This window comes from Chiloscyllium plagiosum, unplaced genomic scaffold (genome assembly GCF_037043375.1).
Source record: "Chiloscyllium plagiosum isolate Xiang-an unplaced genomic scaffold, Cpla_swu_hap1 HiC_scaffold_21, whole genome shotgun sequence".
In the NCBI taxonomy this organism is placed as follows: Eukaryota; Metazoa; Chordata; class Chondrichthyes; order Orectolobiformes; family Hemiscylliidae; genus Chiloscyllium; species Chiloscyllium plagiosum.
The window spans coordinates 22970755-22995654 of NW_028270159.1; the positions used below are offsets into that span (position 1 = coordinate 22970755).

At 37.7% G+C, this 24900-nt stretch overlaps 1 protein-coding gene across 3 annotated transcripts in view; it reads right to left on the minus strand.

Moving 5' to 3' along the window:
• mvb12ba (multivesicular body subunit 12Ba) overlaps nucleotides 1-24900 on the minus strand; it is a 177304-nt gene that overhangs the window by 55759 nt on the left and 96645 nt on the right. For all 3 annotated transcript variants that reach the window (XM_087998404.1, XM_043720219.2, XM_087998403.1), the window contains exon 7: nucleotides 21098-21195. In XM_087998404.1, the coding sequence (XP_087854530.1) occupies nucleotides 21098-21195 (98 nt within the window). The remainder of the gene's footprint in view (nucleotides 1-21097; nucleotides 21196-24900) is intronic.

Genomic DNA, 24900 nt, shown 5'->3' on the forward strand with positions numbered 1-24900 from the left:
TCCGAAGAATACAACATCCAAAACTAAAGAGGCACAATCTCTGGGCAGATTCCCTTTGCGGTCATCTCTGAAGCTTCTTGAACTGAGCTTGGAAGAATCTACCATCAGAAGATTTCTCAGAAAATTGGAGGATGCTAAATCTGTATATTTTGCCTGATCAGGGTTGAAATCAGGGAAGACTTGGGCCAACAGCAGTCTTTTATCACATCAACAGGACAGTATCTGATACCGGAAGTTCACTTTAACTTGCAGCACACAGTGCAGCAATGCCCCATTCCCGCATTAATGTTGAGAGTTGAAAGCAGAGAGGACAGTCTCTATGACTTTGCAGAACACCTCTGGTATGTGCGCAAGCATGACCCTCACCTTCCCATAGCCAGTCATTTTAACACAACGTCCTGCTCACATGCCCACTTGTCTGTCCTTGGCACGCTGCAGTGCTCCACTGAATCGCAGCACAAACTGGAGGAACAACATCTCATCTTTTGACTAAGCATTTTACAACCTACTGAACATAATATCGAGTTTGACACCTTCAAATTGTGAACCAACTCCTATTTCTTTCGTTTCTTTTAACTTTACTTGTTACACTCCTTGTCACTATATCTTCTCTGATTGGGACTGTCTGTTCTTTCCGGTCTGGCAGGTAGATACACCATTGTGCTGCCATTCTCACACTCCGATTACTTAATCTAAACTATCAACATCTTTTCTCCTCCAGCACTCCACATACCTCTAACTATAGCATAAATGCTGCTGCCTCCACGCTTCACTTCAGCTCTGATGAAGAGTCATCTAGACTCAAAACATTAGTTTGCTCTCTCCATGCATGCTACCTGGCCTGCTGCGATTTCCAGCATTTGTTCTTTTTCCAATGCAGATTCCAGCATCTGTGGTAAATTGCTCCTACAGTTCCTATGGATTTATTTACATGTCTTGCACTCCTGACCAAGACACAGTTTATATCTATTTCCCAGAACTTGTTTATAGTTACCCAGCTGTTACTTAAAATACATTTCTAACGATACACTCCATTACTCACGAATTCAAGCACAGTTGAAGCTTACCAATACAAAAACTTAGAAAAAGGAAGAAAACCAAAAAAATGTGTTGAAAATAACAGTATTCAATATGCTGCTAATGGTTCTGTTCGCCGAGCTGGGAATTTGTATTGCAGACGTTTCGTCCCCTGTCTAGGTGACATCCTCAGTGCTTGGGAGCCTCCTGTGAAGCGCTTCTGCGTTGTTTCCTCGGGCATCTATAGTGGTTTGTCTCTGCCGCTTCCGGTTGTCAGTTGGACTAGCCACATTACCATACATCAAGAACATTTCTGAACTGACAGCCAGACTACTACGACCACTAGGACTCATGACAGCACACAAACCAACAGCCACTCTCAGACAATAACTCACCAGGACAAAGGATCCGATACCCAGCATGAGCAAAACCAATGTAGTGTACAAAATCCCATGCAAGGACTGCACAAAACACTACATAGGACATACAGGAAGACAGCTAATGATCCGTATCCATGAACACCAACTAGCCACGAAACGACACGGCCAGCTATCCTTAGTAGCCACACACAAAGATGACAAGCAACATGAGTTTGACTGGGACAACACTACTATTATAGGACAAGCCGAACAGACAACAGCCAGGGAGTTCCTAGAGGCATGGCACTCATCCACAGATTCTATCAACAAACACATCGACCTGGACCCAATATACCGGCCACTGCAGCGGACAGCTGGAACTGACAACAACGAGCACCCGAGCTACAAATCTTCTCACAAACTTTGAATATGCTGCTAAATTGAAGTATTTTTAAAATTCATTTGTGGGATGTGGGCGTGTCTGGCAGACCAGGACTTATTGCCTGACCCTAGTTGCCTTCAAGAAGGTGGTGGTGAGCTGCCTTCTTCAACCGCTGCAGTCTACCTCCTATGGGTTGACCCACAATGCCATTCCAGAGGGAATTCCAGGATTTTAATGAAGGAATGGCAATATATTGCCAAGTCAGGATGGAGAGTGGCTTGCAGGGAAACTTGCAGGTGATATTGCTCCCAATGTATTGACTGCCTTGTCCTTCTAGATAGAAGTGGTGGTAGGTGGAAGGTGAATTCTTACACCTGTATTTGCCACCTGCATTTCCTATAAAGGAGTGCACTTTATAGTTAACCTTTGTACAGGGAATAATATGAATATTGAATATTGAATGATGAATATTGTCATTAGGACATACACAGTCGTAACGTGTGGTGTATTTCTTAGAAAACAAGTGAACTAGAACTGGACCACATTTGGAAAGAAAATTAAAAATTAAAACTACTGAATTAAAGCAGCATTTTCTTAAAATTATTTTCAAACACAGTTGTGACAAGTATAATTTACTCCCTGCATGTCAGCAGGTTTAAGTTGACCTTCTCCTAATATACTGAAGGGCTAAACTCCCAGAATAGTTTTAAATTACAACTGTAGGCAACTTTAGCAAAATTTGAACAAATAACTGTTACCTGTAGCAAATGCCAACCTGGAAATCTGCAACAAGTCACTATTACCCTTTTACTGCAGAAGATCCAGAATTAATTTGTTTAAAAATTGATTTTCCTCACTTTCTTCCCTCCCCTGAAAAATGGATGGAAAATTGTTCTTTATTTCTTGTTTTGTAAACATCCATGCTATCCATGAACTTCTGCTATGGCTTTGGCACCTGCAACAATGCAAATAAATTTCTAAGACATCTATACTACGATTTTCTCCTTAGCACTAGGTACACTACAGTAGCATGCTGGTCTCTGGAAAAAAAAAGCCTGGTGTTGTTGTTCAGATGCTAGCTGTCTTCAAAGACAGACCTACATTGTCAAGGAAGATAATTTTTTTTGTGCGGGATGATTCTGAAGAAAGTATTGTTTTGTTGCACAGGTACTTTACACTTAACGATGGACTATGTTTCTTATACCCACACTGGTTTTCCCTTCTTCTCCAATCCACTACTTGAACCTGTGCTGCCATCCTCTTATCAGTTTACCTCATGTCAGAATACAAAGTGTCGAATCTACTGCTAGAATCACAAACCACACATGTAAGTACAAAACAGAGACCCATCCTTTAAGTAAATGTAAAGCCCACTGATATCCAAATCACAGCTTCCAGCAGATATAAATACATGTAAAAGCTCCTGCTCTCAATTCCTGTCAAATTCTCAAGTCCTTCAGGCTTCCTCATGAGGCTTCTGCATGGTCTGGCCCCTGAAGGTTGCTGCTGCATTTTAGCCACAGGCAGCAAATGGAATTTCCCCGCTGTGCTTCAATCATGTACCCCATGCCTGCCCAACGTACATGTGTTATTTAAATTCAGTCCAAGAAGATTAGGTACCAAGGTGTGGCCCAGAAACAAACAAACCTGCAGTGATTTGTACCTAAATTGTTCCTGGACAGCACTGGGAGAGGAATATTGATCCTAGGCTCATTCTACTACAAAAAAGTAGTCTCTGAATAGCTGTCATGGCACAGGTCCATCACTATAAAGACAACAGATGTGACTTCATGCAAAATGCACACCTCGTGATTGATGTGAGCTACAGAAAAGCCAACTTTATTTTACGTTCTGGTCAGATTGAACTGCAGTGCTATTTTGTAACTGCATTAGCAAATCTCACATTTAGAACTGTGGCTATTGCAGTGTGAAGCTAAAGTCCAATTTTATCTTACAGCTTTACAGCACAAAAGGAATTTTATGAAAAATAATAGAACTCGCACCTACAACTGACATTAACAGGTAGTTCTGTTGAAAAATAACACATTTAGCTGCATATTCACTGCCCTACGTATATGCTCAAAGTAACTACGTTAAGTGCTCTTGTTGTAGCGCTGCTGTTTTACTATTCTTTGCATTAAAAGATCGATGAATCCTAGTGAATTCTGTGAGAGATGAAGTGGATAAAAAATTGATGAAGCAGAAAAAATGCTAATGTAAGATTTAATTCCAGAAACTGGAAGCCATATTTGTTCACATTATTAAGTTCTCAGTGTTCAAGACACCAACGAATAAAAACTGGCATCTCACATGGTGACTAATGAGATCTACCAGTGAAATAACATAAGGGCTGACAGCCAGCTAGGCCAACTTGGCAGGTTCCAACCTAGGCATTGACGCATTCATCATCCACTAAACCAATCCACCATTTCTGCAATGCCATTTGTCATTAATTATGCTAATCAGCATACCATTACTCTCTGATGACATTGTAGCAGTTATTAGCTAGTTATGGCTTTCAAATGCGCAACTTATTGAGTATGCAAGAGATGTGCATACATTAGCCTACAGGGAAGAAGTGTCCAATTATAAAGAGAAGAAATTCTCTATTATCTTGCTCTAACAAACCAATTTAGCAATTATAGAAGCCTATGAACTCATATGGGTTTAAGAGCAAGAGCTTAGCATATGAAACAAGGGAACTTTGTTCATTATTATACTCATTCTGATGAAAGGAAATGAAGTGACAAAGCCTAACTCTGCGATTTTGTTAATTACAGGCTTATAACAAGAGGCACAATTATCAAGCAGCAGTGTTCCAATTCTCAAGAGCCCAAATTTCTTTCCACAAGTCTTACCAAACTGTTTTCATTTCTTCCACTGTAATTTTTTTAAAAATTGCTAATAGAAGAGTAGTTTTTTAAAAAAACTGCCCTCAATTTTGCTGAAAGAGGAGATCATCTAAATAACATTGTCTACAACAAATTAAGGATTTTAAAGTTAAATATGTGACAGATTCACAATTATATTAGTAGAAACCAAGTTGAAATCAATTGATTTTCGCCATATAACATATGGGGTGGCAGGAGCTTTAAAGTACAAAGAACAATTTCTGGCAAGAAAATTCTTTAACTCTATCATGATATGGTTTATCAGAAATAATGCTAGCTCTGAAGAGCTGTGGAGATCAGATCAACAAATACAAGAGTCAAGGCCCTCATATGTATCCGAATCACTATTTATAGATATATGCACATTATTTATGGAATTCATTTTGTACATAAAATTAATTGGTCTGCAGGTCCTCCTCTTACATGATATCACAACGTTATGACAGAAGCTATTCTGTATTGAAAATGGGGATGCTTTTAACTCAATTCAGATTTCACTATTTAAGTACTGACTTGTATAAACACCTGACTAACTTTACATTTACATGGCATTTATTCACCGAAACTAAATCAGTTTAGGGTTATATGCATACATTTGCAGAAAAATATTAAATAGCAAAGTTCTCTTTAAGAAAAGCATTGCAAATGGCAACAGAAGGTTACATGGAAGCCATCAACAATCAACTAACTCCAGCTATATGTTCAGCCAGCATTTAAGATGATCTGTATTTCATCTAGATTCCAAGCAGAGGTTCCAGCCTTCCAATAATTTGACTAAATGGTCAAGCATAATCGACAGGTTTATCATTCAGGCTTTTGATAGTAAGTGCAATTTTTCACAAAAAAAAATCATAAAATATAATTGTACTTTAACTGCATAAAAATCTAACCTAGACTAACAATACCTTTGTAAGAAGAAACAACAAAACTACATGGAGCTAAAATATCCTAATTTTCACCACAAATTCTGAAAAAGACTCACATACTGCATAGCAAAGCAATGCAATTTTAAGCCTAATGTGCCATACCTTGATTGTATAGATACTGGCTGTTACTGCACATATTTTAAATCAAATTCATGTTCAAAAACTTGTAATTACAAATCTATAAACCCTTATATTAAACCACCCTTCTCTTTATATGACATGCAATTTAATTTGTGAATATACAAAGCATTGTTCAACAAGCTCAGTTTTGTACAGATTTTAAATAAAAAGAACTCTTGCTTATTTTACTTAACATACTGATTGGAAGATAGCTCAAATGTCTTTGCACATTTCTAATAGTCCATTATTCAAATGTATACAAAAAATATTTACAGCATAGCATCAGTTCCATTGAGTAAAAGATAAGCAAAAGGAGCAAAACAATTAAGCATGTAATAATTTAATTGAAGTCCACTTTTAAAGTCTGGAACCAAGGGAAAAATGCCCCTAAGCAGGCTTTCACTATTCACACAAGAAAATTATCACACTTTGAGTGTTCAATATGGATTATGTAATCATTAATACTGCTGGAGTAAATGGGCCTATTAAAAAATCTTCGAAAAAATTAAATGTCTGCACATAAATCTCTTTAAACTATATTTAATGGGTCTATTTAATCTGCATATTAAACACTAGATCAACAAGCCCCTAATGAGGCCTTTGGAAGAGGTTTCAGAGAAAAGTACCTTTCAATTCAATATTTTTGGGCTGAATTTTCCTGACACCTATAGTTTATCTTTGATAACAATATTACATTTATATATTTGTGGAGTTCCCACAATAACCATATTTCCATCAAAAGGCATGGGTCACTGGGTCAATACACAACTTTGTTTTTAAAAACAACCTTGTTAGAAAACACCAATAAAATGCCCTGACCCATGTAGCATGGCTTTATTAAATGAGAATCTTGGCTACTGCAGTTTGTATCGCGACACAAAAATTTGTGACCCATTCAATAAAAACAAAGTTTGGAATTTAAACAATTTTAAATTAATTATAATTTCTTCTTACCTTGTTGCAAAATTACTATAATAACACAACACATTCAAAGAAAGAGCTATTGGCATAAGGACGTTAATAATGTTCAATGAATAATTAGAACATGTAATTGCTTTAGTGACATAGAATGGCAAAATCACAATGATCCTCCTCGCACATATTCTATTAAAAATGATCAAGAGACTTGCTTAGCCAACTGTTCAAATTGAAAGCACTTTTAATTCTAAAAGAAAACGAAAAGTGTAGAGCTACAGGGATAATTCCACATTGGATATAATATGGGCAAAGTATTGGCAAAGTGCCACAGAATCCACCCAAGCCCACAATCGCAAGGCCCAAACCATTTTCAGGTTTAGCCTTGACTTCAATTCCACAGGTCAACTAAAGATATCATGAGAAAAATCAATAAAATTTCTAAAACAAAACCACTGATTTTACAGAACCTAAATAAAGAACTAGACTGCCTTTAATGAATGAAGAGAGTCAGGACAGGAGGACATGATTGGGCAAGGTTTGATAAATTTGAATTAACTGGATTTTTAGATTAGATTAGATTAGATTACAGTGTGGAAACAGGCCCTTCGGCCCAACAAGTCCACACCGACCCGCCGAAGCGAAACCCACCCATACCCCTACATTTACCCCTTACCTAACACTACGGGCAATTTAGTATGGCCAATTCACCTAACCTGCACATCTTTGGACTGTGGGAGGAAACCGGAGCACCCGGAGGAAACCCACGCAGACACGGGGAGAACGTGCAAACTCCACACAGTCAGTCGCCTGAGTCGGGAATTGAACCCGGGTCTCTGGCGCTGCGAGGCAGCAGTGCTAACCACTGTGCCACCGTGAAACCAGTTAACCAATAGTTATTGTCTGCTGCATCCTTAAATAGATTCTCCATAATAATTACCGTATTCACCAAGAGACTGAGCACATTGGCTGGTGCCTACAACACTGTATACTGATGAATACTTCTGTGATGTTCTTACTAAATAATAGTAAACCTTTCTTGCTGATTGGCTTAAAAAACAGGTTGACTGAAACATGCCTGGTTCTAAAGGTTCTGCAATATTAGCATGCTGCCTTGAAGCATCCTTTTTTTTTTTTTAAGATTCCCTACAGTGTGGAAACAGGCCCTTCGGCCCAACCAGTCCACACCGACCCTCCGAAGAGTAACCCACCCAGACCCATTTCCCTCTGACTAATGCACCTAAAACTATGGGCAACTTAGCATGGCCAATCTACCTGACCTACACTTCTTTGGACTGTGGAAGGAAACTAGAGCAACTGGAGGAAACCCACACAGACTCTGGGAGAATGTGCAAAACCCACATAGACAGTCGCCTGAGGCTGGAATCGAACCTGGGACCCTGGTGCTGTGAGGCAGCATTGCTAACCACTGAGCCACCGTGCCACCTTAAGGTAGGAACAGTTTCCAAATTTGAAATGTAGAAAGCAAGGCAGTATAATTCAACTAGGTTGTTAATGTTACCACAATGCAAAGGTAAGTGAAGAAGTTGCAACATAATGACTACATTTCGCCCTAATGAAAACAACATTGCTGAGGTAGGAAGCTGGGCAATGCTGAGTTGAGATCATGCTTTGATTAAACCATGTTTTGGCTGGTATTAGGTGTCATGGCCTAGAACAATAAAACTGCTTTGTTTAATTCGTTCATAGCATGTGGTCTGACTACTCTAGCATTTACTGCCTATCTGCCAATTACCCTAGAAAAAATGTCAGTGCATTGTCTACTTAAAAGTGCTACAGTCCTTTGGATGTAGGGACACGCACTGTGCTGTTCGGAAGGGAGTGCCATGTTACGGTGATGCATTGCTTGGAGAGGAATTCACAGATGGTAGTGTTCTGCTGGTTTTGCCTTTCTAGATAGTAAAAGTCATGGATTTAGAAGGTGCTGTTGGAGTGAGTTACTGCAAGGAATCTTGTAGATAGTACTCAATGCTCCACTGTGAGTCAGTGGGAAAAAGATTAAAATGTTGAAGATGGTTGATAAGGTACCAATCAAGCAGGATAGCGTCGAGCTTCAAGTGTTGTTGGAGATGCATCCATTCAGGTAAGTGGACAACTCTTCATCACACTTCAGACTTAGACCTTATAGATACCAGACAGAAAGTAGGCAGACAGGGTGTGAGGTTCATCACAGAATTCCTGGTCTCTGACCTACTCTTGTAGCTCCCACAACAAAGTGAACATTTTAAGTTTTAGTGATCACCAACATTTCTCTCTTTGCCCATCTCAGGGTAACAGCATACCTACAATATTATTATACACTCTTCAACATTTTACATTGTTGAAATAAAAACTAATTCTATTACAACATATTTAACGCACCTGGGATTACAACATGAAGTCTCAACCCAACAAGTCATAGTTTAGCGCTCTCTCTTAATAAGAACATTAGATGTATAGAGACTTGGAAATTAAATGTTGCAATTTAATCATCAGTATCTTTAGAATAAATTAAATATCTCACAAAACTCATACTATTAATGATCACTTAACACAGCAACCACAACTAAATGGCCTCTCAAGTATGTAGAATTCATGACCACACAATTAAACCTTTAGATTTACTACTGTTATCTTAACAACTAAACTTAATATTATAAGGCACAAGAAAATGGCTAGAAAATCATCAATGTTTTCAGCACTTGTCACAGTCATTTTGAACATGTTGCTCAATTTTCATTTTTCACATAGATCCCAAATCACTACTTTGACATTAAAAAACTCTGCACTTGAAACTACATATTTGTTTTGGAAAAAAAGTGGTACAAGTTTGGACTCTCAGCTGTGAATTTCCAATATAGCAAATTTCTGACTTCAACAGAAGAGGCAAGGTTCTTCCTCAAGAATTGAAGTGGTGGAGTTCTTGTTACAGCATCTAAATCCTGGGCAAGAACTGTTTCTTTCCAATTCAATCCCACTTTCCAACTCTAGACTACAGGCTACATATAAGTTAAGAGAACCTTAATGAAAGTAAAACAATTTTCCAACAAAACTCTGAAACAAGGCAATCTGGCCACTCCCTGGCAGGAAAGTGATGTGTTGCTAAAAGGTTTCAAAAACAAAAAGTCCTTCAAACTGGGGACTTCACTCATTTATATTTTACCCTGCCAACCCATTTTATGAAAAAGCCATAGAAATAATTCATTCCTAAATTAATAACTTTGTGTCCATTAACATCTCCAAGCTGGTTAAAACAAGATCATCAGTTCATTCTATCACAGTTTGTTTTCTTTTAAAAATGTGCAAAATGTAAAAACTGACTGCAGTAGTATAGAAAATAGAACTGATCTCAGACAGTTAAGGAACCAGTAAGAGGCGGCACTTGGGTGAAAATTAAATTTGAAGTTACAGCAAATGATGTACCTTTGTAGGAGAGATAAAAGTGTATGCAAAAATTAATTTTATTTGAATTCTATCAAAATACCAAAACCAAACAGAGAGAAAAAAAATCAGCATGAGAAGTAATTTTGCATAATCAGAATGCACCATCTGGAACAATTAGCTGAATTCCTTCAATTCTGTGGAACTATGAAAATCAGTCATATCTTATTATTAAAGATCTGGAATTATACATGTAATAAATCCTCAAAAAAATGAAGCATGCCATTGCCTGTCAAGGCTATTTTTACTTCAACTACTGAAGAAAGCCTGATAAGCCTGAAAAGAAAAGATTAATATATGCAAATCACATCCTGCATTTAAAAGCCCACAACTGTCTACACTTTCTGTCCCTTATTGCTGCCTTTATGTTTTATTCATAGAACAGCTCACCTGTCACTTCATAAGCTATAATATTATGGGGGTATTATTAAACAGCATAAAAGCAGTGCCTTAATTGGAAAGCTTCATTGCATTTTCCAATTATTTGGAGTAAATTAAAAGCAGATGCACATACTTTAATAAGGACTCTAATATTGGTTCCAGGAAATCAAAATTCATTGTCATCTTGCTGCTCTGATATTTTCCGAACTACCCTCAATTTTACTGGTTTAAAAGGAAAACCTGTCTACACAGTCTGTTAATTGTCAGTCATCTAACAGCTATTAAAATAATTGGATCTCATAGTAGGTTCCATCCACATTAAAAGCCACGATATGAATGCTCTGCAAGGTTCTTTTATGTAATAGTAAAAATCCTCAACTAAAGTTTTAGAAGCTAACGGTGCTAATGCAACATTTTAAAAAAGTGTCAAGTTATTTGATTTTTTTAATTTAATCTAAATTGTTTGCAACAACAAATGGACAAGTATGAATCCACCCTGAAAACACTTTACTCAATTTGGGAAAACATATTTCATATGCGAAGCACATTTTCCTATACCCAAATTGGAGTATTGTGTTGTCTAAAGTTGGCTTTGGAAAAAGAGGCAAAAAAACCAAAATACCTCACAAAGTGCATTTTCTCATGTTATAAAAAGTGTAAATTACTCCGTCAATTCAAAGAAGGAACAGAAAATGCAGCTTTATTTTCATGTCAGTAACTGAGCGAAAACAATCTGATGATTCATGTTTTGAACTACCAAAGCTACTTGAGATCTCAAGATGAAACAAACCCCTTCTTGAAATATGCACTTTTATTCATTTCTTTCTCTTCTGTAACAAATTGTTTGATCTGAATGGTCCTCCCTGCATCAAGTATAAATCAGCAATTTAGCAATCTTAGACTCACAGGAAACATTAATAAAGCAAACCATTTCAGAACACAACCGAAGGACATCCAAAAACCTAATGCTGAAACTTCAGCTTCAGTGTAATGCAGTACGAACAAAGGATTGAACATTTTCCGATTGTGTCTTTAAAAGCCTTCATGAATTAAAACTGAAACAACTTTGTTCCAACTATCCCAAGGTTTTTGCGAGCAAGTAACTAAAATATGCACTTTATGATTTTCGAACTGTCAAAAACACAATTTGTAGTACTCCACAAGATGTACTTGTCCATTATAAATCAATATGTATAATCTATTTGGAAGATTGCAAATCTGCTCAATAAAAAAGTATGGTTATGAGATTGCATCATCATGATGCATAACAATTTGTGGTCTTCACATAGTGAGGGTAATTTCTGGGGCTCATTAAGAGAAGGTAGAAATCAGACAGTAACAGAATGTACTGTTTATTTTGAGCAGCATAGGCAGCAGGTTCAGAAGGAAGCCAGCCAATCTGGCAAACAGATTGAAATTTTCAAATGCCCACTGTAAAAGATTTGTAAAAGACAAGCATGGTTTTATCCTGATGGGCTTACTCATCTGTGGTTTAAGATGAGTAAGCAGCAATAATTAAGTATGATATTCTTCTATCTTGGGAGAGCTAGTTTTGGGGAACTGATACGTAGTACAGAAGAAAATCAACAGTATATGCCTTATCAAAGGATTAACCAGTGCAACGCTGGTCTGCAGCTAAAAGTTGAGGCTATGTGTTAACATAAGTGCAATTGGATTCAATTCAGCAAAACTTTTGAAAACATGCATATTTAAGCTTGCACAACTAAAATGTGATCTAAAAAGTTCTGAAATCTCAATCTTATCTATAGCTCTGTCCAGAAAATGCACAATAAACACAATTTTCCTGATATAACACTAACATTATCGTGTCTTATATAAGATGATCTAGTGTACACAACTTATTCATCCATCAGTACCTTCTCTAACAGCATTTTAATCAATTTAAGGGGAACTGTTATCTTTGAAAGGAAAAAGAATGGAAGATACATTTGTGAGAATAATTACAGCTAGTGATGCACTGTCTTTCATAACCTGAATGTCACTTTTTTTTATGCCATCACAAGATCATCTACACAAACAGACATCCTGAAAACTGTGCACATCTTGGAAACAGACTCTCACTTGTAAGTTTCTGCAATTCTGAAATGTTCCAATACACAGCATGACATGTGAACAGCAAGATCGGAGAATGCTAATCTCAATCCAACAGCACAAAGTTGCCTGTTAATCTTTCCTGCAGTGAGGGACACTATTTTCGATTTTAACACAATTCAAAGTTACTACTTCTGTTTGAATATTACACAGGAACAATTATTTCTCCATTACATCACTCGTAAAGTCCTTCATCTCCAGTATTGAGTAATAAAAGTGAGATATCAAGTGAACAAAGGCAAATAAAGCTTTCATTATTTCAAAGATATTCTAGAATTAGAAACAGTTAAATAAAAGCAGACAATATACATATACCTAAATATTCTATTGTACAATTACAGGATATGGAATTTCAGCTGGTTGCTTTGAACTTGTAAAACATATTCAAAAATTAAGTGTAACTCATCTCACAAAACACAAGACATAAAATATTAAGCTTCAAAATTACATGCTAAATATTGCTACTTGAATTTCTCACTAGATTATTTTGTGCCAAAGGAGGACACATTGGATGGAAATGAATCTAAAAAGACAAAAATGCATCACCCTACCACATGTTCAAAACTGTCATGTCCTGCATGATCTTTTTGAAAAAGTACTGTATTTCCATTTACTGGTAGTGGACAGCGACTTTAGAAGACCACTGTTCGTGTTGGACATTGGGACTTCATAGTCTATTTATTCAAAAATTGAAAGGCAGTTCTAAAATCTACCTTTCTCAAATTTCTAGCAAAATCAAAATCAAAGAATAATTGGTGAAGAGCAATAATTTGCTACTTAAACATTACAGTCATAACAGTACTTGGAATAATAAATACGGTCACGTTCCAAGTTCTCATTAATTCAAATGAAAATTCTCTAATTAACATCTTCCGGCTGTTTCCATCAGTTTTTGTTTACTCCAGCACACTGTCTTTTCTCTCCCAATCTGTAGGAAACTTTGCCCTTGAATTTTTCTTAAAAGGCAGAGTCAATTTTTTATTTAAATTTAAGGTAGAGGTTCAAGTCAACAACCTCCCTTAACCACAATAAGCTCACTGACACTCTCAATTACCTTGGCTACAATTCCTCCCACCCCATTTCCTGCAGTATCTCTATTCTGCACTCCCAGTTTCTCAGTACAGGTAGTTCTTCTATAACACAATGGTTGCATTCTTGTGCAACCCCTGTGTTATAGAAAAGTCGCCCTTAAAACAGCGCTTAAAGTGTTGGCAATGTAATTAGATTACAGCCAACACAGATTTTCAACGTTTGCACTTTAGAAAAACAGCGTGAATCATGTTATAGCAAATTTGTGTTAACGAAATGCATGTTATAGCAGAAGGACCTGTAATATGCCTTGTGATGAAACAACCTTTCATAAGAGTTTCTCTCAATTTACTTTTCCTTAGTTGAGGATCATAGGACTATTGGTTGGCTGGAAATGGAAATGGGATTGAGACACGCTGTTCTCACAAAGATCCTCCTCCCTGCCAGAACTAAACTGAGCTCCCCCTGTATTTAACCCATATCCTGACAGTTTCCAACATTCAGCAAACACACTTCATTCTATCTGCCATCACTTCTATTTCCTCCTCTGAGCATTCTAAAATGATTGTTCCTTCCCAGATATCTTGGTCAACTCAAAATATCCCAAAATGTTCTTCATGGCCTGTTTACCAAGAAAGTCAGGGCCACAAGGATCGGTGCTGGGCCCACTGCTTTTTGTCATTTATATGAATCATTTAGATGTGAACATAGGAGGTATAGTTAGCGAGTTTGAGGAGTGGCAGATGAAGTTTAATTTAGATAAATATGAGGTACTGCATTATGGAAAACAAAATCAGAGCAAGACTTATACACTGAATGGTAAGGTTATAGGGAGTGTTGCTGAACAAAGAGACCTTGGAGTGCAGGTTCATAGATCCTTGAAAGTGGAGTCACAGGTAGATAGGATAGTGAAGGAGGCATTTTGTATGCTATCCTTTATTGGTCAGAGCCCGGTGTATAGGAGTTGGGACGTCATGTTGCGGCTGTACAAGACATTGGTTAGACCCCTTTTGGAATATTGCATACAATTCTGGTCTCCTTCCTTTTGGAAGGATGTTGTGAAACTTGAAAGGGTTCAGAAAAGATTAGTGGACAGCACGGTGGCACAGTGGTTAGCACTACTGCCTCATAGCGCCAGAGACCCGGGTTCAATTCCTGCCTCAGGTGACTGACTGTGTGGAGTCTGCACATTCTCCCAGTGTCTGCGTGGGTTTCCTCCGGGTGCTCCGGTTTCCCCCCCACAGTCCAAAAATGTGCAGGTTAGATGAATTGGCTATGCTAAATTGCCCGTAATGTTAGGTGAAGCGGTAAATGTAGGGGAATGGGTCTGAGGGGGTGGGGGGGTTGCGCTTCGGCGGGTCGGTGTGGACTTGTTGGGCCGAAGGGCCTGTTTCCATACTGTAAATAATCTAATTTACAAGCATGTTGTCAGGAATGGAGGATTTGAGCTACAGGCAGAGACTGAATAGACTGGGACTGTTTCCCTGGAGTGCCGGAAGTTTATCGAAGTTTATAAAATCATGAGGGGCATGGTTAGGATAAATAGACAAAGTCTTTTTCCTGGGGTGGGGGAGTCCAGAACTAGAGGGCATAAAGTTAGAGTGAGAGGGGAAAAATTTAAAAGAGACCTAAGGGGCAACATTTTCATGCAGAAAGTGGTACATGTATGGAATGAACTCCAGAGGAAGTGGTGGAGGCTGGTACTATTATGATATTTAAAAGACATCTGGCTGAGTATATGAATAGGAAGGGTTTAGAAGGATTATGGGCCAAGTGCTGGCAAATTGGACTAGACTAGGTTAGGATATCTGGTTGGCATGTACAATGTGGACTGAAGGGCTGTTTTCATCCTATACATTTCTGTGACTCTAATTGCCAGCATTCTCACTGTCCAAGGTCCTGAACATTCATTTCACTTCTATATTTACTTCTACATCTTTCAATGCAGTGCATTGTGCCTTTCATTTTTACACAGGGGTGGGTTGGGGAATGAGTAACAAATACAGGTTGAGATATCTCTTTGCAGGAAGCCCCGACTTAGTTCAGAAATACAGCCTTTGGCTTTCAGTCACTGTATCATCTTAAATTCCCTCTCCACTCCACTTGGATTCATTAGTTCTTGGTGTCGTGCTTTTGTTTTTTATTAAATAAACATGGGTGTAGAAGGCTGGCCGGCAATTATTGCTCATTCCTCGAGAAGGTGGTGATCTGCCATCTTAAACCGCTTCAGTCCATATGATGTAGGTAGATCCACAATACTGTTAGGGAGGAAATTCCAGGATTTTGACCCATTGACAATGGCAAACTATTTCCAAATCAGGATGGTGAGTGGGTTGGGGAGAACTTGCAGGCTGGTATTCCCATGTACCTGCAGCTCTTATCCTTCCAAATGGAAGTGGTCATGGGTTCGGAGGGTGCTGTCTGAGAACATTTGGAGAATTTCAGCAATGCATCTTGTTGTTAGTACACACTATTACTACTACTGAACATCGGTGCTGGAGAGGGTGGATATGGTGCCAATTAAGAAGGCCGCTTTGTCATGGTTTGTGTAAAGCTTCTTGAATATTGTTAGAGCTGCACTCCTCCAGGCAAATGTGGAGTATTTAATCACACTCCTTTTTATTTGCCTTGCAGATGTTGGAGTGGCTTTGGGGAGTCAGGGAGTGAGTTACTTACTGCAGTATTCCTAGCCTCTGACCTTCTCTTGTCGCCAGTGAATTTATACAATGAGTCCAGTTGAGCTTCTGATCAATGGTAGCCCCAGGACATTGATAGCAGAGATTCAGTGATGGTAATGACATTGACAGGTTATTGCTGAGCATGTGCTGCTTGATAGCACTGTTGATGACACTTTCCATTGCTTGATGATTGAGTGTAGACTGAAGGGGTGTTAACTGGCTGGTTTGGATTTGTCCTGTTTTTGGGTACAGAAAATACCTCGGCAATTTTCCACATAGCCCCAATCAAAAGAAGATCTGGCTGTGACAATCTCAGTCTCGTGATTGAGTTCCAATAATTTCAGATCATACTCTCTGCCTCTATTTTATTTCTGAGCAACCACTGTTTGTATTGATTTAGCTTTTCCCACTTACACCACCTCTAGATTCCAGTCCAATTTTTTGTTCCTTTATTTATTTCATTATCACCTCCTTTAGACTTGCTCCATTACCCCTTTTATGATTGTATTTTTCCTGCCATTCACCTTAACACAGATTTTCCTTCCTTTTGTCATTTTCTCTCTGCCTTTGTAACAGGTTTTAACTGAGATAATTTCTTTCAAATTCTGAATCAAACTTCCAGATCTGCAGCATTTAGCTCAGTAGTCCTACCTTTTAGAGATTTTACAAAAAAACTTAGAGTCCAAAAATAGTTACGTAGCGGAAGCAGAAAGCTTTATTTGACAATGGGAAATAAATGTTCCCAAAGGATGCCACTTTGAGTTCCACAATTTAGTAGCAAAAGCTCCCTGGAGAGACCTTCCAGTGAAACTGAGCTATAGATTCAAAGACATTATGGACATGTATTTCCTAGCCATTTATAGATCCTATGTTAACGTCTGTCCATGTATCTCAGATGAACCAGATTCACAACAAATTTCAGCCATAGTTTTCTAGACTATTTTTTAAACAAAGCGGTTTGGTGGCACAGTCACTTCAAGCATTAGTTCCAGTCCATGGTAATTCGAGACACAAATTCAGTGTCCACTGTTGATAAAATTATCGCTTTTGAGTCATAGAGTTGTACAGTATGGAAATAGACCCTTTGGTCTAACCTGTCCATGCCAATCAGATATCCCAACCAATCTAGTCCCACCTGCCAGCACCCAGCCCATATCCCTCCAAACCCTTCCCATTCATAGTCAAGTGCAGGATAATCATCTCTCCCTAAAGAAAGATTGAATACATTGTGGAGAATGGTCATCTCCAGCTGAGGTCATCATCCCAAGTTGGAACTTGAAGCAGACATTTTTCTTTTTATTAGAAACATTTTAATTCAAAATGGTAAGCTGAGAATAATGTGCAGGTGCAATCTACAATAAATTCTCTTAATATGGTTTTTACACATGGGTTTCTGATAAAATATTTCTATGCACAAGCTGCACAATTTCAGCGATTTTCACATGGAAAGCCGTTTTTGATAACCTACTGTTTAGCTGATAGTTTGCATAATTATTTTTTTAGAATGGGTGTCTTTAACAAATTGACATATATTGAGCTCAACTCAGCAGTACAGAGGTTTATGTGCGTCATTTTGGGAGATTTTACAGTGGAGAATGCATTTCTTAATAAATTCCTTGAGCAATAATGCTTTAATGTCTCATATTGATGGAGTATGAGACAGCTGTTACAGTTATTGGTTGTAAAAACCCGTTGAAACCAATATATGTTTGTGTCATTTTAGTCCTTTGAAAAATATGTAATTTATGGAGCAATAAAGTGGCTAATTATTTGTGCTGTAGAAGCTGTGGAAACATATACTACTCAAAACATTTACCACAAAAAAAATCTGCAGTTTTTAATTAGTAACAGTATGCTGACCCTTCAATTAAAGAGCTACTAGTTGCATTAAAACTTCAATTAGACAAGAGCTTTGAATGAAACTGGCAACTTGGCTCAAAAGGTGACTTAAAATCAAATCAATGTTTACTGTGTGTTGCTACTCCATCTACTAATAAACCTAACCAGCACTGCCAAATTTGGGAACCATTGACCATTGTCCATAGCGAAGAGTGTTTGAATTAAGTCAGTTCATGCTGATATCATAGGAAAATTGATAATGTAATAGTGGAAACAGGGACAGCGGAATAGCATACAGGATTCACTATCAAAAGAGATGTACGGCAGCTAAAAGATAAGTCCACTTCTTCTGCTTATAGTAGCAATTCAGAGGAAAAAGGCACGGTCTTAATAGTGATAGTGAACAGACATTTTTTGCAACTGTTTTGAAATAGCTGCTCTCTGCAAATTAGCCTGTATAAGAATGCACATTTTAAGAACTTCATATGTGTCACTCTCAGCTGTTTATCGACCATGGTAGGTTATGCATCAATGAAAAGTCTTGCCATTCTCAGAGGTATTTCCTGCGCACAACCACTGAGAAAACGGAGGTTAGGTCTGAAGAAATTGGATGGGTATATGAATAGGAAGGGTTTGGAGGGATATGGGCCGGGTGCTGGCAGGTGGGACTAGATTGGGTTGGGATATCTGGTCGGCATGGACGCGTTGGACTAAAGAGTCTGTTTCAATGCTGTACATCTCTATGACTCTAAATCTTATCATGAAGTCCTTTTACTCAGGTTGCTTTGAACCAACAATCTGATTCAGTGATTCTCAGAGACTTTATGGAACAGACTCAAACCTCTTTTCTCCTTATCTGAACATTCTTAGTTGTAGCTCTGCAAAAATACAAATAACCTTCATTTCCTTTTCTCCCCACCTCTCAATTTTCTCTCTTCAAGTCCTCCAATTCTGTATGTTGCTCCCCTTCACTTCATTTGTTTTTTTGTTCTCCTTCAGTGTTGTTCTCTTTCATTCTCAGCTTTCATTTCTTAAATTTCTCTTTTCTATTCTCCCTTTCTTCACTTTTTAACCTTCCTTACCTCTTTCAGTCCAAAAGAAAAGAGCCTTTTCCCCTGCAGCATTGTAACTGTTATCAAGGAAACAGCATGAAGACAAAGGAGTAGGAGCCAGACATCATGCGTGGAGAGGAGCACGATATAATGTTCAGTGGAGAGTGATATTTTAATAAATAGTTTGGAATAAGGCTTTGATACAATTCAAGGGGCAGGGCTTCCACAAAGGAGACGAGAGGAACCCAAACAAAATCATTTCTTAAATTTTATCTGAGACTGTCAAAGACTGATGGGACTGTATTCACTTGCTATATGTGCAATTTAGGCTGCAGGCAGAAACTGCATGTCAGGCAAATTATAAATCGTCATCCTACTAGCTAAACAGTTCTGATACCACAGCTTAAAAAGCCTTTCAATTTATGAATTGATAATGCTTCTTTAAAAAGCGAGCAAGTCACAGTTTCTTCAAAGAAGAAAGGATTAGACCTAATTATATTAATTAGATGGTTATGGCACATACCTGGCATGAAAAGAACACCGACTAAAAGAGTTCTATCAATTTTTTTTCAACTAAAAAACTCCACACCAGTTTGAAAACTATTGGTCTGTTCTTTCATGATACGATCCATGCCTCCCAGTAACGACAGAATTCCAAGCACAGCTTGAATCGAGAGGAGACAGATCCAAGGTTTCAATATTTTTCACTATGCCTGCCAATAAGCAAATAATGCACAAACAGGAGAAGTGTCAAAATTCACATTTTTTTTGTTAATATATGACACTAGCTCCAACATCTGCAACAACCTGGAACCAAATGAATTTGACACATTCTATTCCAAATCCTGTTCCTGGTTTTGCTGTTGCGAGTGACTGAAGGCTTAATCAAGGGAGCAGGCAATTCATCAATCCCAACAAACCTGCTTCCTGATGCCTGACAGCACCCACATGTTTTTTCAAGAATAAACCTGCCCACCTGTCAACATCACCATAGTAACAAATATAAAACATATGATTAATGGTAAACCTGTTAATTTACAAAGTTTCAGCTATTAACAACTCCCCACCCCCCAGCCTTAGAAGTGAATGGAACCAGGACACTTATTAAAATCAAGTAAACTTCTTAGAAAAATATGGTTTTTTAAATTCTTCAAGAATCTTTCGAGTGTAAAACCCAATAGTTTAAACAGTTATGCTCCAATCCTTGACAGCATATGAAAACTTGGAATAAAGGTCAAGTTAGAAAAACATCATAATCACCAAAACATAGAATTTGCTGAATAAATATAATTTCTTTAAAAATCCAAAGATCAGATCAAATAGTTAATTTTTCACCTCCATTTGTTAAGCACTCAGCTAGTTATGCCCTAAACACTTTACCTTTTATACCTGTGCAATCCAAATAGGAGCCTGACAGTTCAGAATTCATTTACTTGTTAGTCTTGCAGAGAAGACAATACAAGGCATTCCTAAAATTGCCAGATTGCTTTTCAGAACATAGGAACAAACTACTTTTTTTTAGAGAAACATGTGCAAAATAGTCTTACGCTTGACAGCTGAAAGGTTCAAATCAGTAATACTGAGAGCAAATAAGGAAGTCTGAAAATAAGGTAAAGGAACTGTATATAATAAAACATAATCCTCTGTCACCTTAATTTTTGTATACAAATATTCACTAGAAATATGGATACAAAAAAACCCTTTGGCACTCGAGGTCAAAAGGGTGAGCAATGAAAAGGAAGCAGCTGGATATGATTTACATTACATCACATTAATGTCTTCAGGTGACTTCATGACACCTGGGAACTCGAGCTAGATAATGGTATTGCAAGTTTATTTTTAGATTTGTGCCACTAAAAACAATAGTTCCAAAATATGTTAATATGATACATAATAGTGTTTAATCTGAAACTGGAGCATTTTGGTGCTGGGTTTCCACATGTTGTAACACTCACCTGATATAGCGTATAGGTTGGAGGTCTGGTGTTCAAAGTCAGGTCTTGTGCCATGCATCTTACCTCGGAAGCTAGCTGGAAGTGTCAGGGATATGTGCCTGAATTAAGACAAAAATCATCAAATTAGTAGACAGTTTCAAGCTACAAGTCCTTCTGGCCTTTTTCTGTCTTTAAAAGCAAATAAGTAGTTATTTCTTGATAACTACTGAAGGTTATAAAAAAGGTCTTCAAAACGGAAATAAATAAGAGCAGTGCGTTAGATCATTTGCCCTTGAAATAGTGTAATTTTACATGATCACAATGACTAAGTCACAATATAAAGAAGTTGCTATAATCTATCTTTTAAAAGGAGGCAAAGGAAGAGCCAAGGTGCTAGTTCTAATCATTCTTAATTTCGAGGCAAAAGAGTGAATTCCAAACACCCTACAGGCACTTAAGCACGCAATATAGGTCAATAACTTAGCACCATACAAAGGGATTGATAAGTACTTTTAATTAGCCTGCTCAGAACCTGATATGACACACCTCTGGAGCAAGTGGAACTTGAACCTAGATTATCTAACCCAGATATTGGGACACTATCACATTGATATACTGTTACTTGAGCCTTTATACCAAATTCCTCCATACTTTCTCAAATTTATGTAAATAATTTCATAGTAGGCACATGATATACACATTTTAAGTGTAAGTCAGCAATTTCATAGGGGCAGCATGGTGGCATAGTGATTAGCACTATTGCCTCAGTGCCAGGGACTGGATTCGATTCCAGCCTCTAGCAACCGTGTGTGGAGTCTGAACATTCTCCACTTATCTGCATGGGCTTCTGCCAGGTACTCCGGTTTCCTCCTACAATCCAAAGGTGTGCAGGTTAGGTGGGTTGGCCACGGTACAATTGCTAAATAGCGTCCAGGAATGTGCAGGCTAAGTGGATTAGCCATGGGAAATGCAGGGTTATGGGACAGGGTGAGATGCCCTTCAAAGAGTCAGCATGGACTCGATGGGCTGAATGGCCTCTTTCCATTATAGGGGTTTTATAATTCCATACGATATTATGATTCTAATAGTAATCTAGTCGAGGACTGTACCGAGACTGACAGTGAACTCTCTAGCATAATCACTGAACTACAGTATTTGACAGTTTCTTTTACAGCTGTTTGTGGGATCTTGTCATATATGAATTGGTTGCCATGATTCCCTATCATTGCAATGAGGACTATGTTCCAAAAGTACTTCAAAGCCTATGAAAATACTTGTGTGCTATGAAAACCACAGAAGCTATTAAAGGTGTAATCAGTAAGATCAAGTGTGCATGAGGTGCCAGTTTTAAATCCAATACTTCTGTGCAAATTTTAAATTAGAATATTTATTTGTTTCTGAACATGAGATGGCATTAAGTCTCTAGTCAAACTAAATAAGTACTATATTAAAATATTCATACAAGACATAATCCAGGAAATTAAAAAGGCTCAAGTCAAAGCATAAGGAGGATAATGGTGGAGACAAATTTCAAACTAATCTTGCAAACCTCAGAAAATAAACATTTTACAAAGTTAAATTAATTCTAAGAGTTAAAGGGACTAGCACAATGAGGTTACGTGCAATGTATTTCATTTGGTGTTTTCACTCCATCAGGATTTTTATTAAAATTTGCCCAAGCTAATTTGACAGGTAATACTGAGTGGCAAGCTAACATCATGTTATGTTTTAAAGCCTGGTAAAAGATTTATTTTTTGCCCATTCATCAGCACGATACATTATTATGTAACTTTAAAAAAGAATCTTTGTCAACCTTCAAAAGTCCTACATCTACAGAGCATCAATGAAACTCTTACCATTTGACTTCAAAAATTGAGAATCAAAAATCAATGTATACTAAGTTTAGAAGATAAGCCCATAAAGATCATAAAAATTAGATGAAAATGTACATTTTTACTGTTAGCACAATCTCCATGAATTCATCAAAAGAAAGCACGTGACATTTAGTTTTAAAAGGAAATCTAACTGCTTTTAAAACAAATGCATAAAAAGGATGCGTTAATTAATCTTGAAAAAAGATAGGATTTTGAAAACCAGCAGCTAATTTTTGTGAAAAACCACTCTCTCCCCAATGATATGCGTCATACGATATTTTCTCAGGTATGTCTTAGGTTCCTCTCATCCCATTAATTTAAACTTGCATGGTTGAAGACTGAGCACAGGTTGCTTGTGAATTTTAAAAAGCTGGCATCAATCTCAAGAGGCCAATTGCTAGCGTTAATGAACATTTCCTTTCCATTAATATCTTTGTGAAAGGATTGTTCCAGTTTTCTGGTACTGAAAGCAGCCTTTGACACAGTTGACAAATGTGATGACTTTAAACATGTCCCGTTGCTTGGAAGCTGCAAGCCAATAGCATTTAAAAACAAAATCCAACTGACAATTCTTTTAAAATAAAAATTCTCATTTCAAATGTACAAAATGGAGTTTTTTTGTGTACCTCCACTTAAAATAAACTTCACCTCAATGGTGGCACCTCTGAAGTCAGAAGACAATGGGTTTAAACCTCACTTCAGAAATTGGACAATTGAACCCAGACTGACACTTCAGTATGGTCTTCTGAGTGCTGCATTGCCAGAAATGATCTCTTAGAGTCATAGACTCAGAGATAAACAACACAGAAACACACCCTTCAGTCCAACTCAACCATGCCAACCAGATATCCTATAAATGTAGTCCCATTCGCCAGCATTTGGCCCATATCCCTCTAAACTCTTCCTATTCATACACCCATAAAAGCCTCTTAAATATTGTAACTGAACCAGCCTCCACCACTTCCTCTGGCAGTTCATTGCACACATACATGACAGCTGTGAATTTCACTGTTTGCTTATTTTTCTTCGATGAACTCTGATGCCCAAAAGGTACATGTAGTTCCTCTATAATGAGATTGCTGTGTTCTTGTGTAACCCCACATTATAGAAAAAGTGCACTTTAGAAACTGTGCTTAAGTGTTGGCGAAGTTCATGCTTTAGAAACATTGCCCCTCAATTTGGCAATCGCGTTACAGTGAATTTGCATTAAAACATATGTCATAGCAGAATGACCTGTACTTAAAGACAAAAAGCAGAGACAGTACATGTGAAGGTTTACTGCTGGGTCAGACATAAGTGTAGGTTTCTTTCTCTGTTGATTCACTTCCCACCATGTGGTCACCGTCTTTCTCTCCCTTCCTCCTTTTTTTAAAGAGTCATTGTCTTGATTTTTTTCCCCCCAAAAAGTTCCAAAACAATGCAAGAGCTTATAAAACAGTGATTGTTGCTCCTAGAATTTGAGGATATCTGCTCCAATGCTGAAAATACCTCACAAAAACACCTCACAAAAACAGCACCTCTTACAAGCATAATTTTTCCCCTTCCTCAATCGTGGATTACCCATAATGCTTCTTATTCAGACATTAAGCCAATACCCTGTCTGCAGACTTAGGTTTATATAAAAATCCCACGACAGTTCTTGAAGAGGAGTTAGCTTATTGTCCTCATTAATTTATGCCAACAATCAATAAACAGGCTGTTACCTTGTTATTTATTTCATCATTATTTTTAGGACCTAGGGTGGGAGATCAAAGTTGTGTTGCATATAAGAAACAAAAGGAGATACTTATTTAGCAGTAAAGCACTTGAATACTGCATGACTCTATGACATCCTGCAGTTTGTAAAGACACAAAAGCTCAATTTAAATGCCATGTTTACCACAGACATTTTTTATGCTAAATACTGACACTTGCAGGAATGTCACAAAATATATATAAGCAATGTTAAAA